Source organism: Patiria miniata, unplaced genomic scaffold (assembly GCF_015706575.1).
Source record: "Patiria miniata isolate m_02_andy unplaced genomic scaffold, ASM1570657v1 HiC_scaffold_5, whole genome shotgun sequence".
Classification (NCBI taxonomy): domain Eukaryota; kingdom Metazoa; phylum Echinodermata; class Asteroidea; order Valvatida; family Asterinidae; genus Patiria; species Patiria miniata.
The window spans coordinates 20,865,464-20,880,247 of record NW_024037072.1 but is presented as its reverse complement, the minus strand read 5'-3'; the positions used below and the strand labels follow the sequence as shown (position 1 = coordinate 20,880,247).

The 14,784-nt window shown below is 41.7% G+C and overlaps 2 protein-coding genes across 2 annotated transcripts in view; one reads left to right on the top strand and one right to left on the bottom strand.

The window, feature by feature from the left end:
* Nucleotides 1-4,342, top strand: LOC119742119. Its single transcript, XM_038218152.1, has 4 exons — nt 1-333; nt 851-1,082; nt 1,735-1,882; nt 2,724-4,342. Exons 1-4 carry the CDS (start codon nt 43-45, stop codon nt 2,890-2,892), a joined length of 840 nt encoding a protein of 279 aa, XP_038074080.1. The 5' UTR covers nt 1-42; the 3' UTR covers nt 2,893-4,342.
* A 2,279-nt stretch (nt 4,343-6,621) lies between these two features.
* Nucleotides 6,622-14,784, bottom strand: part of LOC119741019 (C-1-tetrahydrofolate synthase, cytoplasmic-like) — a 32,527-nt gene continuing 24,364 nt past the window's right edge. The window contains exons 17-20 of the mRNA XM_038216586.1: nt 10,482-10,624; nt 8,974-9,151; nt 7,467-7,727; nt 6,622-6,920 (exon numbers count right to left, since the gene is read on the bottom strand). Coding sequence (XP_038072514.1) covers nt 6,831-6,920; nt 7,467-7,727; nt 8,974-9,151; nt 10,482-10,624 — 672 coding nt within the window. The 3' untranslated portion in view covers nt 6,622-6,830. The remainder of the gene's footprint in view (nt 6,921-7,466; nt 7,728-8,973; nt 9,152-10,481; nt 10,625-14,784) is intronic.

Sequence of the window (14,784 nt, the reverse complement as noted above, 5' to 3'; positions counted from 1 at the left end):
TTCTATCTTGTTCAATATTAGCGGTCGACAAGGATTATCGCAATGAGCACGAGACGTGGACGAGCCGTCCCCACCAGAGATCAAGCGGCAAAGACACCGACCACCACTAAGCGAAAGTCACGCGACGAGGAAGAGAAATCGCCCGCCAAGAAGAAAGCGAAGACCCTCCAGACAGACGATGCTGACATGGCAACCCGTATAGTTGCCACAGTAACGAGGCATCTTCGCCAAGCAGCGGATCCGAAGCGAGCGCCGGCCATGGCCAAATACATGCGGAATCAGTTCGCATTCTACGGCATCGCGAGTCCGGAGCTGAAAAGCGCTTTCAAAGATGTAAGGGGTATAGACGTCATTTTACGTGAAAGTGAATCCATGAATCAAGATGTTCGTTGGTGAAAAGAGTGAGCGTGTTTTCCCATGAATCCCCCCCCCCCCTTTGGGTTGTCACATCACGAGACAGGCGGTATTCTATCCATGTGTCTCAACAATTGTTTCATTGCATTTTTGACAGTTTTCAAAATTTCCTAAATTTTCTTATCTTAAAAGAAAATGCCTTTATTAACTTCAAGTAACCTCAAGTTATTTTTGATCCAGAACCGTTCCTTACTTTCGTATTTGTTCCTGAAAAGAGAAATCCTTGAGTCTGCCCGGATTTACATAGGGTAGCTACGCTCTTTGTGACAAAACCTAATCTTGAGCACTCTCACTACACCACATCTCCAGTTTAAAGTCCTTAGATGGAATATTTCGGAGGACCACCAACCAAGTACCAAGTTTTGGGACGTTATTAAAATGACAGAAAGTAAATTAAAATCAAACACTCCGCAATTATTTGGTTTCTCTTCTGAAGATCCTTGCAGAAATTCCCATAATTACGATCTCGGCAAATCTCAGGGGTTTAATGCTATCCCTGTGGAATGAACCCGAACGAGAGTGCCATCATATTGCCTTGAAATTCGGCGAGAAGTACCGCAACTTGCTCGGAAGCACGGCCGGGGAGTGTCGCGAATCGGCGAGCTGCCTGGAGACTTTGATAACTACCAAGAGCTGGTGGGATACTGTGGACACCATTTCACCAAATCGTAAGAAAAGACAGACAAAAAATAATGTTCAACGCCGGTACTGAAATCGTACATCGTGAAGATATATCTGGAAGTTTTTTTGGTATACAAATTTGGTTGGGTGGGCCGTATGTTGAGCAGCAAAATAGTTTCGTACATGTTTACAACAAATCTAGAAGTGACGGCTCGTCGGGCTCAAGACTTGGGTGTAAAATCATTCCAATTTTCAGTTTTCCCTTTCCTTGTTTGGAAGCTTCTTGAATTCTACTTAACCAAAGACTGTGTTTACCCCCAACAGCTCATGACTCAAGGGGGATGTATCCCTTTGACAAGCTCTAGGCTCAGGCTGTACCGTCCTCAGTTCAGTAAAATCCTTCCAAATCTCTAGATGGACTTTTGAGGGATCTTAATGTAAATCGTCCTGCCGTAACGATCACCATAATTATGTGCAATTTCATGAGCACCTTGTTTATACAGAAGACTGGCAACTGTTCTAAAGCGTATCCTACACAATGACCATACATTTTTCACAATTTGGCATGATTTTTGAAATTTGTGAAGCGATATATTTTTTCACATCTGTGAGACTTTATCTTACGAAGCTTCCAGTATGTGATTTCCAAATATTAGTGTTAAACAACTTTCACTTCTGCCCATGTAACTCTCTTTTCAGTGGTCGGGTATCTAGCCACGGAAAAACCCACTGTAATGAACCCGATCCTAGACACTTGGATAACACACTCCAACATGTGGTTACGTCGGGCTGCTATACTTCATCAGCTGAAATACAAGCACAACACCGACCAGGACAAATTATTCAGGTATGGTCCATTCAATCTGAATACTATAAATATCTTCGTCCCTTCCCAAACTGCTTTTGGATCAATGTAAGGATTGGTCTTCACTTATTTGGTTAAACCCCCCCCCCCCCCAACTTCACTGCAAAAAGGGAAAGGAGTAAACCAAACAAAAGAATAATAATAATAACTGGTGCTTATATAGAGCTTTTAAAGTAAGATCAAAGCGCTTTATGTTATTATTACTCTGCTCATTGGGCCAAAGAAACATTCCAAATTCAATTTCAGCTCCCTGGGCCGTATACAACTTGATGCAGCCATTTCGGCGCAAAGCAGCTAAAATCAATCACAATAATGAACCATCTCTGCCCTCACAGGTACCCATTTACTCCTGGGTGGGGAGAAGCAATGAGTGACAAAGTGCCTTGCCCAAGGGCACATGCACCACAAGCCCAGGCTGGACTCGAACCCACAATCTGCAAAGTTACCTGCAGACCATGAGTTCAATGCTTCAGACCACGAGGCCACAGCACTTGTTTAGGGTTAGGGAAAAGAAAGCGACAGTACATGTAATGGCACCAGAAACCAGTCTACCCGCAAGGCAGATCTATATGTGAGCAAAAGCAAGCAAGCCAAACCCCTTTTATCTAGAACGTTGTCGTTACACTGAAAAGATGTTGGAAGGAAAACGTCCAATGTTCAAGAACATGTTCATCTTGAATAGATGGGTTCAAGCTGGAAAACGACAAAGACAGAGGGGTGGGACCATGTCTTGGGTCTCTGGGAGGTGCGGAATTTGAAAAGCTATTTTCGTAAAGCTCAGATCTGCTGATTCCATCTCATTTTTAAAATCTTGCTCATCCAGATACTGCCTGTTATGTTGTCATGAGAAGGAATTCTTCATCCAGAAATCCATAGGATGGGCTTTACGCAACCACTTCCGTATTGCCCCTCAGGCCGTCAAAGACTTCGTGAAGGAGAACGAGGACAAGCTTGCTCCGCTGAGCAAACGAGAGGCTCTCAAGCATGCCTGAAGAACACCATGGCAGCTTTCAGGAATTCACAATCACTGATTCTATTCTTGCAAAATGGGTACTATTTAAAATTGTGGCACTGAACTCTAGAAAGATTGCCCAAAACTTTCAGAGTCTATGCAAAGAAAACCTTGCTTCAATTAGCAAACATGAGGTTGTCATATAGAGCATTCTTAATTTGGATCTTTATGGCAAAATAAATATGATTTTGGTTTTCTCTCCAGTTGAATAACCATTAACCCTGACTCCCTTAGAAGCTCTCTTGCCCAGAAGCAGCCTGAATCCTTCAATATCCTCCAATGGCAAAGATTTAAAAACAGAAGCACCTGAATCCTTCAAAATCATCCACTTTTTGTCACTGGAGGCCTCTGCCTGGATCCTTCGAAATGCTCCACTGGGTTTGTTGATGGCATGTTATCACATAATCGGATTTCAATGCTCTTATGAGTTCATAAGCCTGTGTAACTTATTGAAATCCTCCATTGTCATCCTGTTTGTGGATTGGCAATGTCATGGCCCTACTAATTGGAGAAAAGAGGCTGTACAATAAACAGTGGTATAAGTGCTGGATACCTGCCCAAGTATACATGTATAAAGCAAGTAACAGCCTGAATGCTCCAAAATCATTTTTTGGCAAATCCAGCCAGAGTCTCAATCCTCGACTCCAGTTTCATCAAGCATCATATTGGGCCTAATGACCTGGATCCTCCATTATCCTCCAGAGGCAAAATCCTGTTATGCCCTCAACCCTGTAAAATCCTCCAGTACTTCGATTTTCAAAGGCCCTCGAACCCTTTGAAATCCTCCATTATGTAAAGAGGATTTTGGAGGAATTGGAAAGGTGTTCCAAACATTTGGTAACCGTTTCACAAACTGGAAGAGTGAGCTGAAATATACAAATTGTGCAAAGTAAGACCGGCTGAGGTTTCAATCCTAGCGGTATCTTTCTCAAAAGCCTTTTGAGAGAGATTTTAGCCTCTACATTCTGCAGAGACATCAGGACTACTGTTTTGACTATAAATTTATGAACATCTAGGCATACCAACTTTATTGTCTTCCCAAGTGATTACACAGTCATAGAAAATGTAAAAGAAGGTAAAACATCACTGAAAGAAAGTTGATTATATAATACATGTATTTTATTTCGGTTCAAAAGCTGGGTACAGCCCCTTACCCAAAGTATCCAAGTTTGCATAAAAAATCCCCTGAATTTCATATAATTCTGGTACATATTGAACTTTTGTGATCTTCCAATGCTCAAAATGTTACACTACATTTACTTTTATCATTACAGAAATCTTACCATTACATGAAACTGTTAATTACACAGTAAAGTGATTACTTGATGGTTAACAGACCTTTGTTCTTAACCAGTTCACGTCGGATGACGTGTATACACACGCAAAGGTTTTGCGGTATTCGGAACGGATGATGGATAAACACGCAGCGAGCGAGGCCAGAAATATCTGTCTGCGACCTGCTCGCAGTGAGCGAGGCCGGAAATATTAGGGTGTGCTACCCGCAGACGACAGCCTGAACCCGTCTGGCATCGGGGTTGGTGAAAAACAATCCCGCGCTTGGGTTCGGTCAATATCAAAATAATCCCGGTGCGAACTGGTTAAGGTCCAATGCAAGCAATGTACAAAATCTTTACAAATTAAAAAAAACAAAAACATTTTTTTTCTTATTACAGTTTTACTGTTAGAAATAAAACTGATAATATACCCATTTTCATACCAAATCTGCATTGTATGCTAATTAAATTTTTCCTATAGTATAGGTTTAATTGTTCTCAACAAAAGTCTTATAAGCCAAAAGTCCAGGAAATATGAAAAACGGATATGTAATTACTTCTCCAGAGGTAAAATCTTGTAACTGTTTATAGAGTTAGCAATAGCTACATTGAGGGTAGGTTTTCCTAAATATCAGGTGTTCAGAGTTCTTTTATTTTTTGAAATTGCACTTAATTATTTATAAAAGTATCTAATCTCATAAATTGATTTATTTTTCTAAACAATGAAGGAAAAAGTCATCCTTGATTAAATGAGACTAAATAAAATATTCATACTTACACTGTACAAGCTGTGTCGGTTTTGTGGTCAAGTAATTTGCTGTCCACTGTTGCATGTTGGGCATTTCTATATCATCTTGCATACACCTTGCCCCATTTTGCATCTTGCATACAGGATTTAGGCAGTGACCACACTAAGCGAGTTCGGTATTCCAAAATAGTCTGGTGTACAGCACGATTCGACGATTTTTTTCTTCGGAATAACCGCGGCACATAAATACACACAAGGCTATGGGGGACGTGGTAACCAAATCTGCATTCTGTGCAATTTTTCGCGCAATCGAAAAGAGATGGAACTGTCATTCACATAAACGTTTTGACACACAAGACACCTAAAAACACTTCACTGTCCAAAGTTTTTTTTTGCAAAATGTTATACTTCAGGACCAGATCTCTTCAATTTTGCTGGTACCCCGCTATGCTTTTGCACGCATACGATGAAATTGTTATCCCATAAACCAGTTTCCAGATACGTTGTGTGGACTTGCCCACGTCTACACAAGGTTTCCATCTCTCTGGAAAACAGGTTTAGAGGCATTTTGGGGTTAGGTTTATGTGTCGCAAAATGAAAAGAAACACTCAAGGGAATCATAGTAAAATAATTGGGTCGAAAGAGTTTTCACAGTGTGAGTAAAATGATTTTTTTCCACAGGTTTTTCTTAACTACACGAAAACGAAGGAATGTCCACACTAGGTATGTAACGTTAACATGTGTGTTCATGAGTTGCTTGACCGCAAAGCAGGCGTCAGGCAGCTAAGTTGCCTCTGGACCGCAAAGCGGGCCGCCTCTCGACCGCTGTGCTGCCTCTCAAACACGAAGAGGGCGACAGGCGGCAAAGTCACCTACCCCCACATAGCAGGCGAGGCAAAGCCTCGTAGTTTATATTCCAGAAAATGCAGGTTGTGAAGAACAGTGCCAGAGACCAAGGCTTATCTTCAACAACTCTTTGGGTGTAAAACAAAGTTCCTTAATAGATTGAACTTCAAATAATGAACAATTGAGGTTGAGATGTCTGTCAGTTTAGTCCCCCCTTGGAGGCACCATTCTGGGCTTTCCTTACACATAGTTAATGTCTTATTCTCAAGTGCTTGCATGCTACCACACACTCATAAGATCTTACAGATCATGATGATTATCCACCATCTTTTTATAAAGGTACCAAATAGCATAACTATCATAAATATTATCTGAAATCAATTAAGAAAGGTACCAAATAGCATAAAAATTAGAATGAATATCTATAACCAATATCAAACAGCTCCTATTGAATGGTCACCTGATCAGAAATTACTAACAATAAGGGAATATGTGACCTGTTCTGTCAAAATCAGACTTTTCTGGGCATAAGGTCGAAAATGATATTTTTTACATATTGTTAACATATGTTCTTTTTCCTTTTAATAGGTGGTTTAATTTTTGAAACTGGTCATTCCTGGGCAGAGTTATGCTATTTTGAAGTTCATTGTGTCGAAAAGTAGAAAACTAGAAAAGTAGAACGTCACAAAACAGTTATTTCTTTAACTGATATACCTTATCAAAATCATCAAAAATAGTATATGTAGAGTTCAAAATTAGGGTTTCAAACTTTTATAATATATTTTAGACATGTTCAGGATTACAAATATGCAAAAATTTGAAAATCGATAAAAATCACCCCCCACAGCGTTTTCAATTTCAACCTCTGCCCAGAAACATCTGCTTTTGACAGAACAGGTCACATATTGTTAATTAGTTTTAAAAAAAAACATATGATCTCAATGTAACTGAATCAAGAGTGAACTGGTACCACATGATTCTGAAAAATCAAATGAAAAAAAAGAAGAAAATCAGCGCGTACCTCAAGGAGTTGTGCATGGATATGACCTTTCAGAACAAGCCAGTGATGACCTCTGTCTCGGGGTCAATGTCGATGTCAAAGAAGCAAGGTCTTGTGGGAAGGCCAGGCATTGTGCTCATCTGTAATAAATGGAGCGAGAGAATGAATAACATGAAGACAGTATAGAAATGGTTTCAGTTGGATTTTCGAGATGACAAAATTTGAAAACTTTATCAAAAAAGTATATCTTACATCTCTGTCGGATTTTACAGGGTAATAATGTTCCTCCCATTTCACAATTTAAAGCCACTCAATATTTGTTTTATAACATACAGATCCTTGTCATTTGATTTACGGTTAAAATGAACTTCTACTTCAATTGAAAACTGGTGGGAAATGTATTTCTCTCTTTCAAACCACCCCTTATCGAAATGTTTGAACTCAACTCTGTAGCTACTGGCTCTTGGGAACAACACTCGATCAATGCGCACACCAGCGTGCATTTGAACACAAATACCGCGTCATGGAACAAGGATGATCCTTACTGTTGAATAGTAAATTCCATTCACCATGGACAAATGGGAATTTTTGAGCCCTGGTATGAATGGGAGCAATAACGAATGTCATGTGATGTGAGCTCCACCAATCAATGCCAAGGATCTGTATGTCAGTTATATAATGCTTACCGTTCCAACTAATGGATACAGGAATCCGGCTCCGACACTAGCCCTGACGTCTCTGATGGGTAAGGTGAATCCTGTAGGGGTGCCTTTCTTTGTCGGGTCATGTGACAGGGACAGGTGTGTCTTAGCCATGCAGATGGGTAGGTCGTTGAACCCTTGGCTGCGGTAACGGTTGACCGCCTTCTGGGCATCCTCAGAGAGTTCGATGCCGTCCGCTCCGTAGATTTTACGAGCGATTGTTGCGATCTTGTCCTCAATGGGTATCTTGAATGGATGAAAAGGTTAAATAACAGAGTTATCAGTCACATACGAGTCCTCCAATTTTTACAGATAAACTATGAAAAGGCCTCACAAGGCATTGCTTTATTATTGATCAACCCGTTACTTGTGATCTGACGTTTGAATGACTTATTATTATTATTATTATTTATTCAGCCAAATTACAAGGTACAACAAGCAATCCACAAAAGTAAACAAAACTAAACAAAAACAATCCAATCCAAGCTGGCCAAGATTGACAAAAGTATAATAAAACACTGTGACTCGAAAGCCTGTCAATCCTAACTTGAATGGTACATGTAACATACAAAATATATCAAAAAATAGGTATAAAATTCAATGAAAAATAAGACCGCCTTAAAAATATTACTTAAAAGATAATTAGATTCAAAAGATTAACAGTTACAACCCTGACCACAGTTTTCTCAAAGGCAAGAATAGCTGGCGTAAAAACCTAACAACTGCAGATTATGTGATTTCACATATGACTGACAATAAGTCCGTCGACAAAAAGTTAAAGATTACAAGTTTCTGACAGAGTTGATGTGAAGGGAAACTTTCAGCAATTTACCACCAATAATAGTTGTCATAGGGGTTGAAGTCTTTATGGAACCATTAATTAGCTGCAGTCACTGGTTTATAATGGATTCTTCCCTTGTAATGTTCCCAAGTTTCAATGTCATTAAGGTCAGTCGCCCTCTGTGTATCCTGATCGATAAAAGAACTTACAGTTACTTTTGTATAAATATTCCTGTCTGACAATTAAGAGCTTTAGTGTTTTTCTTTTCATCAGCAAAACCTTGAACCTTGTCTCGTCAGTTCAACAAGGTCGCAACAAAGTCGTATCTCGCACGAATACGCTCTGTGCAACAAGGTCTTATCTCGCATATCGTGATGTCCATTGACTTTGTGTGTACATCCAGGTTATTTTAAGCGAGATACAACTATTTTACATTGAAAACTCGCGTTTCACGCCCTTGTTGCACGGACACAACGTAACATACTCATGCTGTCTGAGAGAAGAAATTCACAAACTTGTTCGGTTATGACTTGAATCCAGGGCCTCGTGCAGAGGTCATATCTCTCAACAACCCTGCTTGGTTGAATGATTGGCCAATCAGCATACGTATACACTGCTTTTAAAATTAATTTAATTAATGGCCAAAAAAAACCAAGATTTGGAGTTTACAACTCCTAACGCATAGTTTCATTAACTGTACAAAACTCTAACCTGGAGGTCATAAAGGAACTTGAAGTCACTGGGTTGTTGGCAAGCTCTCTCTAAGGCTCTCGCTAAGTCAGCTGCCCCGGCACCACCATGGGTGAAATGAGTTGCGGCCACTGCATCAAACGCTCCAGCCTCCTTGGACAAACGCTGGATCAACTCCACCTCCTTGTCGGTGTCAGATCTACAGTCAGACAAACGTTTGTATCGTTAGACCAGTGCAGGTGTGTGAGTTGGTTTCTCATGGAATAGTGCAGGGCAATGTTGTGCAAACCCGACCCGAAACCGAAACCGACCCGACCCGAAACCGAAACTGACCCGACCCGAAACCGACTTCCTGTGGTGTCAGGTCGGTTTTCCATCATTTTAGTCGGGTCGGTTTCGGTTTTGCGTTTGCGATTTTCGGGTCGGGTCGGGTCGGTTAAGCCATTTTGGAAAAACCCGAAATAAACCGAAATGATGAACCGAAACAGAATGGAAATTCACATGGTGCACTATTTAGTGCAGAGTCACTGTGAGCGGTGAGACTAAAAATGGTTTGCGGTCTGTCTCAATCGGTCTATGACATGTAGGCCCACCAGTAGGTCACGTTGTGAGTGCGGCACGGCATGATTCAGTTACTGAAAGCCGACATTTTTTTACGCGAAGCGGGTCAGTTCAGGTGCAAAAACATTTGCCGAAGCATGATATTCGGGTTTTTTCGGGTCGGTTTGGTTTCGGGTTGGTTGGGTCGGTTTTCTTTGAATTACTGTCAGGTCGGGTCAGGTCGGTTTTAGGTGGACCAGTTCGGTTTCAGTTCGGATTCGGTTTATAAAATAAATGTCTCGGGTCGGTTTTTAGTCCCGCAATTTGACCTTGGTGATATATACATGGCCTATTTTCGAGTAGTATAATAGGGGGTAAATGGTGCCACCAACGTCACAATAGGTCCCCCCCCCCCCAAAAAAAAGTTGTGAGCCCCCCCCCCCCCCCCCCAACCAAATCCTGGGTGCGCCACTGGATGTACATCACTAGTGCAGGGACTGTGTCGGGTGCTATACATCCTGTTAATTGTGAATGCTAAGTGAGGGCCGAATTCCTGGCTCTGCTTACAATAAGTGAAGAATCTTCGCTCAACAGTGACTAATCAAAAATTAGACTGGACTTTCAAATGCATCAGGGACACATGCCTGGCACTCTCACAAAGAGTCTATGAGTTTATGCACATTCAGAATAGGGATCATTAGAAACAGTATGCGTATGGGATACGCATGCGGCTCGGCAATACTAAGGCCTAATAAATCACAATTTTGTGTGATAATTTCACTAGTAAGTAGTAAGTCAAGTCTGTCACGAGCCAATGTGGACAATGTGGCCAATTTTTGTTGCACTGAAAGGGTACAGAAGACAACCAGAACAGAGTTTGAAAAAGTCAAGATATCTAGTTCTTCTCAAACCGCACATAACTCGTTTGAGTGAGTTATTACAACAGCGCTGATGAAACTTCTCCATCTGCAGTGAAATTCGAAATTTACCTAAATCTGTTGATGGCCACAACGCATGGCACTCCAAAGAAGGACGCATTTTCAATCTGTTTACGCAGGTTGCAGAATCCCTCCTGGACCAGGTCCAGATGCTCTTCATTGTATTCTTTGGGCAAAGGCTGGCCTGCCAAAACCTGCGGGGATCAAAGAAAAAGCAAACGTATAAACAATTATATTATTATAGTCAAAGAAAATTAGGGTGCTGCGTAGCACTAATAAAATATTGGAAAAATATAACGAATGTGAGTGCTCACTAGTTGAAGTTGTCGCCAAATTTTCAGACTAGCGTCCTTCATCAGGACGTACGTTGCTGTGAGAAAGCGCAGTAATATTCAACGTTGATGCCGTGCGGGGTGAGCGCTCCAAGATAAAATATGAGATACTGCTCTGTTCCTTCTGCGTCTCATCAGTCTGCATTGTTAAGACGCAGACGCTAGTCCAAAAATTTGGCGACAAGTTTCACTGGTGAGCACTACAATTTGTAAAAAATTTTCTAATAAATTTTTTAAGTCAATTTATTTTGAGCAAAACATTTAAATTGTAACAATACAAAATATAACTTAGGCCTATTGAAGCATACTCTTGTGCTTCATCCTAAAAAAAGTGCTGTTTATTAACCCTTTGGTGCACAGATTATTTCGTTAGACGTACAGATTATTGTGATGTTTGGAACGGAATATGGACACGGATTTGAGAGTAACTGTTTTATTCAGGATCGCATGTGATACAGTTGCCTGGTCAAAGATATACAACAACAGAGGGCGCTGTTCAACTACACTACATTCACCCTCTTTCTTTAGATAAATGGTTACAACACTTAAACTTGGAAAAGTGTGCCAGTGGATGATTTAAATGAAAAGTTGCAAAAAGGGTTTCTGCTTGAGTTAACTGAGTTTGTTAAAACATTTAAGATAGTTTTTTATGTTGAGCACTGAAGGTCGAGTGATCTATGAGATAAGTTTGGAAGTAATAAAATGAAATAAAATTTTCCAAATAAGAATGAGTCGTACGTCTCCTTTAATTTGAGTGTTTGAAAAGGATCTAAATAAACTTTTCTTTTCTCTCTCTTTTTTTTTTTTTTTTTTTTTAACAAACTTGTAGAACTTGGAACTTTCTCTTGTTCCTTTTTTTTTTCTTTTCTTGTTTTAACACAACTCAAAATTCCTTTTTCTTTCTTGGAAACTTTCAACTTTAAAATTTTGAACTTTTAAACTGTTAAACTTTGAAACCTTGAAACTTCAGAAGGTTTTTTTTTTCTTTTCTAAAATTGGCTGAGAGTGTGATTTGGCCTATTTTTGTAGTTGGCATAGGTTTGATGCAAATGAGCAAATAAATGTTTGCAGTCTGCACAGAGTTCACTGAACATAGTCCTTGAATCGCACTGGAGGCTTGCGAACACGTGTGGATTGACGAAGACTGGACTTCAGTTTAGGACTATCCTCAAGAACTGCTGGAGATTTGACGAAAGATTGAGGATCTTGGGATGGCTGTGAATCAGTGACTAAAGGTATGTCGTCTGTAGGGTCATCACTGTTGTCATCTTCTAGGGTGTGGGGGTGAGGGGGTGGGGTTTGGACCTTTTTGAAGTGAGAGACGTTTCGTCTGGTTACTTTGTCTCCTCTTGTGGCTTCCACCATGTTTCCTCTTCTCATCGTGACTTGGAAGGGTTTGGGTTGAATGGTGAGGTGTGTTTGGATTGTTTGGGTTGACGCACAAGGACTACGTCTCCTGTCTGGATGTTTGACGGTTTGGCAAAGAGGCGAGTGTCGGCGAGTGTCTTCATTTTCAATTTCTGCTGGGCATCTCGTTCTCGCAAGGAGTCATCGCTACTGTATGGACGCTTGGGAGACTGGATCTCTGGTAGCTCACATTTCAGCTTTCTGGAGTTGAGTGCTTCGCTGGGGGATAGGTTTGTTGAGGAATGAGGAGTAGCTCTGTACTGGCGAAGGAATCTATGTAACTGTTGTTTCCAGCTTACACCTTCAGTCTCGGCGATGCGTATGACTTTTCCTAGTGTTCTGTTTAGTCGCTCTACTTCTCCGTTGGCTCTTGGCCGGGAAAAGATGATGAAAACCTCAGTAAGAAGTTGTGCCACGGCTGACTGGAATATCTCAGAGGCAGCGTTGATACCAAACATCAAACGCTTGTAGCGGAAGAGACCGACATGGGTGCTGAAGGTTGTGATGTTGCGGCATTCTTCTTCCAGTTCAAACTGGTGGTAGCCTGCTGTCATGTCTAGTGTGCTGAATACTGTACACCCATTGAGGTCTGTGATGATGTCATCAAGGGTAGGCATGGGGTGTCGTTCTCGTTGGACTGCGCGATTGGCTTCTCTCATGTCGACGCAGATTCTGATCTCACCTGAGGGCTTTGGAACGACAAGAATTGGGCTCACCCATGGGGTAGGACCGTCAATTCTCTCTATGATGTCTGCATCTTCCAGTCGCCGGAGCTCACGCTCGACATCTTTGCGTGTGTGGAAGGGTATGCGACGATGCTTTTGTTGCTTCGGTTTTACGTCAGGGTCGATGTGAAGAGAGATCTTGACATCTTTGATTTTCCCAATGCCAGAAAACAAGTCGCCATACTGCTGCATTATCTGATCATGATTCATGGCAGTGGCGGTTGGTGGTCGCTGTGGCTGATCTGGTTGGAGGTTACATGGTCTGCATTGAGGGAGATCAGCTTGAGTTGTTTGGCAGTTGCGAAAGATAGCAGGTTGCAACTGTGTGTGTTGACAATGTGGAACTCGGTAGAGCAAGAGTTGGGACCGACTCTTACTTCAGCTTCGATGACACCTAGCACTGGTAGGGGTGTATTTGTACCGTAGGCGAATACTCTGGAAGTAGCTTTTCGTGTCTTGAGTGTCTGCCCGCTACTTCGAAGGAGATCAAGGGATTTGGAGTCTAACACTTTGACGGATGCTCCTGAATCTATCATGGCAGACAGGGTAGTGTTGCCGATGGTCATTTTGCAGGTAGGTAGATTAGCAACATGAATGACGTAAGCGCTGCCACGTTGGTTGGCGAAGATGTAGTCATTGTCAGAGTCATCTTGTTCTATGACGTTGACTTTGGCTGATGCTGATCGACATACGGAATCAAAGTGTCCGATTTTTCCACAGTTTCGGCACTTTTTTCCTTTCGCTGGACAGGTTCCAGTATGGGGATAGATTCCTCCACAAAAGTAACAGGTACGGTTGGGGCGTGGTGGTTGATTTTGGCGTGGTGGTTGGCGGTGCCTGGACTTGGATCGGCCTCGGTTCTGTGATGCATTTCGCTGTCGGGGAGGGCGGGGCTTGAAAGACCTGCTTGTGTATGCCTTGTCACGTCTGCTTCTGCCATCATCGGACTTTGTGATAGCATTTGTTGTTTCAGCTCTCCCTGCTTCTACAGCGTCAGCTTCTCGTTCGCTTGTCTCGAGGGCACGACCACTGGAAAGTAAGTTTTCCAGTGTCATTGGTTCACGCAGAGCACGTCTTCGGAGGCGTTGTGATTGGCAACTGAGGATGATTTGTGCACAGATTTCTTTGTCGACATCCTGGAACTCACACGTCTGTGCAAGTTGACGCAGTCGAGTATGGTACGTATCGAGAGTTTCAGTTTTGCCCTGTTTGGCCTGCCTGAACTGATATACCTCGTGGCTATGTTATGGCGAGGATTGAAGTATTTTGTCAGGTGCTCAGTTGCTGACTTGTAATCATCTCCGACATCCTTGAGTGTTTCAAACACTTCATCAACATCTTTACCCGCATAGTGTAACAGTAGTGCACTTTTTCGATTGTCATCTTTTATGTCCATGGCCACCATTAGCCGTTCAAATCTCTGGAGCCATTTCTTCCAGCGAGGACCAGCATTAGCATCTTGATGAATGTCAAATCTTGGAAAAACAGGTAGCAGTGCCATGCTTTACGATAGCGATATTCAACGAGCACTGTGAAACTGTCGAGATAATGTTCTGTACAGCATTGGTGTAGCAGAGTTCACGTTGACCAGTTACGGTATGGATTTACAGTTCTGCTTTCCGATTATTTCTTCAAAAGAAACGTTCTATTCAACGAGTGTGAGACTCACCACGTTGACACTGGTTGATGCAATGGATTGCTGGATCAGTTTTTTGTTAGTTATATCCGTCCTCGTCGCCAATGTGATGTTTGGAACGGAATATGGACACGGATTTGAGAGTAACTGTTTTATTCAGGATCGCATGTGATACAGTTGCCTGGTCAAAGATATACAACAACAGAGGGAGCTGTTCAACTACACTACAATTATCACGTTTCTTGGGCGGTCAC

What these genes read in the sequence shown, in the direction of transcription:
- LOC119742119 (XM_038218152.1), top strand. Translation starts at nt 43, where the DNA reads ATGAGCACGAGACGTGGACGAGCCGTCCCCACCAGAGATCAAGCGGCA. An exon ending in GGACACCATTTCACCAAATC is followed by an intron (nt 1,083 to 1,734) that starts GTAAGAAAAGAC and finishes CTCTCTTTTCAG; the next exon opens with TGGTCGGGTATCTAGCCACG. An exon ending in GACCAGGACAAATTATTCAG is followed by an intron (nt 1,883 to 2,723) that starts GTATGGTCCATT and finishes TTGCTCATCCAG; the next exon opens with ATACTGCCTGTTATGTTGTC.